The 2,715-nt window shown below is 40.9% G+C and overlaps 1 protein-coding gene across 1 annotated transcript in view; it reads left to right on the forward strand.

Moving 5' to 3' along the window:
• The window catches only part of FGGY (FGGY carbohydrate kinase domain containing), a gene marked incomplete at its 5' end in the record, with an annotated part of 87,041 nt that overhangs the window by 53,729 nt on the left and 30,597 nt on the right, over nt 1-2,715 (forward strand). The window contains one exon of the mRNA XM_010185880.1: nt 1,870-1,990. Within this exon, the coding sequence (XP_010184182.1) occupies nt 1,870-1,990 (121 nt within the window). The remainder of the gene's footprint in view (nt 1-1,869; nt 1,991-2,715) is intronic.

Genomic DNA, 2,715 nt, shown 5'->3' on the forward strand with positions numbered 1-2,715 from the left:
GCTTTTTTCTTTTTATATAAAATTTGCATTTGAAGCCCCTCAATTTGCATTTTCTCCAATCCAGGATTAAATTAGTTCCCCCCCCCCAGCCCACAATGAAATAAGTCTGTCTTTAATTTAAATCGATGTGTGAATACAATTTTCCAGGCAGGTAAACACAAAATCATTTTCACAGCATGTTCTTTCTCAGGGTCTTTGACGTGTGTGTGTTGTGAGAGAAGTTGTTAATAAATTTGAATTTCAGAAGTAGTGGAAGAGAATATCCTTTTAACTATTCATTGCCAAATGCAGTGCAGCGGTCAGGCTGATGAGAACATGATCAGAGATATAATTGTGGCCATCAAGGCCGCTCGGAGGAGGCAGACTCTTTTTAGAGTGGTTTATTTTTTCCATAATTAAAACTGTGGCTGTGTGATTTGGAAGTTAGCCCTCTGTGTCAATAGGGAAGTGATGGATTTAGTCAGCTGGTGTTGCGGCTATGGTTCCTCATAACCACTCGCTTGAAAAACCAAAGTCTATTTGAAGGCCTATCCAGAGTGGTGCCAGTCATTCATAGTGGACGTCTCCAGCCTGATGAGACTCTGCTAGCTTCCATTTGCAGGAGATTTTAGTTGAAGAGGGGTTTATTGCAGGCTGCAGACCTCTTGCTGGACTTGTGGCATCGCATAAAGAAAACTTAAACGATTGGTTTGTGAAAGCTTTGACCGGATTGTGTTTTGTGGGGTATCTACCGACAGAGAGTCAGCTTGGGCAAAATTTTGGCTTAAATTTGGCGTTTTGTCAAGTCTGAGCTTCAAAATTCACTTCCAAGGTATTCTAAAGAGCTGGGTATTATTTCTGGACAAATAGTTTGGCAAAGAAATGGAAAATGTTCCTGCAAGAGGAAAGAGGGAGAAGGTTGACTTCAGTGAGTCGTCGGAGGCAAGCAAAGCAAACAAAAAGAGAAAAGATCTTTTTAAAACGGCAAAGCACTTGCTTTCATCATTTTTGGAGCGGAACACTGAGCTGTTCTAAGTCGAGTTTCTCAGAATGGAGGCTGTAAACGAAAAGTTTAAAAATATGCCTTCATTTTGGATGTTTCAATTAATCCAGGCATGAAATGGAACATTTTATTTTGCATAGAGCAAAGGCCAAGTGAAATAGTTAAGCCAATACAAAATTCTTCTGGTTTTCCTTTTTGCCGAAAAGACAGAAAGTGCATTTTTTTATTTGCTCCTTTTTTTGTTCTGTTTTGCGGAATTGAAATCTCTTTACTGAGAGGGATTGTCAGATGTTGTTCTACAAAGTAAATAGGTTTGGTGGGGATGTCTTTGCCACGTAAGGTTTAGTTCTGGATCTGGCAAATACAAAGTAAATAGGTTTGGTGGGGATGTCTGCCACGTAAGGTTTAGTTCTGGATCTGGCAATGTTTCCACTGCTCTGCTGTGCTTGGTCACAAACACCTGCTTATCACTGCGGTCACTTGCTCCTGGTGCCCATTTCTATGTCGTCTCATAGTCCCTTTGTTCACATTGCAGGTCCTTCCCTGTCAGCCCCATTTCCCGTGTCAGTCTGTACTGGTACATCTTCGTTCTTCAGCCAGCCCCGGGATGTTTAATGCACTGTGCTGTGCCTATGTCCTTCCCAATTCTGTTTTAATTGATTTTTCTAGTTCTTAATTACAAACCCTGTTCCTGGCTGAGGCTAAGCAGAGGCCGTACCACTGCAGGTCTACAGCCCTCGGGTTACTGGTGGGGTCAGTTAGGATCGTTCTGTTTAGCACTACCGTTCTTTTCAGCAAATTGTGCTTTAAGATCTGTTCCTGTGTCCGCTCTCCTGTGCTCATCTCTTTTTTTTCCTTGTTTTTGGTTTTTTTCCCTCTTTTTGAAGTTAGGAACAAGACATATTTTGGAAACCATGCAGGCTGCAGGGCATCAGATCAACACGCTGTTTCTGTGCGGTGGGCTGAGCAAGAACCCTCTCTTTGTGCAGATGCACGCTGACATTACTGGTAAGTTAGAGGAAGTGCGGGGAAAGGAGTGTAAACTACTTTATTTTAGGTGGCTAAATACTTTGTCTTTGGAAAAATAAATACTGCCTTTATATAGAACTATATTTTGCTGGTTGGCCAAAAAGTGTGTAATGAAATGTTACTTCCTGCAAGACTGGATTTCCTGAAATTTAAAGACATTTGAATACCACAGAGATGTGGTGCACACAAAGCTCCGTGCGTCCTATTGGTGGAAACCAGACTTCTGGAGAAACCTCCGGCATGATTTCCAATCTGTGCATCTTAGATGTACAGGGTTTTTTAAGAAAGTGCACAAGAATTAACATAGAAACTTTGCGTGAAATTTTTAAAACCAGTATGTAGAAATTACACGTCAGAGAGGTTTCTTGCTTTTAGATTTAAAAAAAAGTTATTCAAAGAGTTCTATAGAAATGATTCCATGCAGTCAGATTACAAGGAATTAGTTATGAGGCTAATACCCACTGCATTTTGTCAGCGTGGTTTGCCAGAGATGTGTTTTACTAAAACCTCTCTTAGTTTGATCACATTTGAATTCTGTTGGACCTCTGCTGACGCTTCCTGCTTATGCTGGACGTTGTATCCGTTACACAGAACAATGGTTTTCTGAATTACTTCCATGTCTGCATCATTAACAAGGTTTAGGAAACAATTTCTGGATTGTTGCTCCTGCATGGTGTTTCAGTTGGTTTCGCAGTATTCCTGCT

The sequence above is a fragment of the Mesitornis unicolor genome, unplaced genomic scaffold (genome assembly GCF_000695765.1).
Source record: "Mesitornis unicolor isolate BGI_N332 unplaced genomic scaffold, ASM69576v1 scaffold13990, whole genome shotgun sequence".
Classification (NCBI taxonomy): Eukaryota; Metazoa; Chordata; class Aves; order Mesitornithiformes; family Mesitornithidae; genus Mesitornis; species Mesitornis unicolor.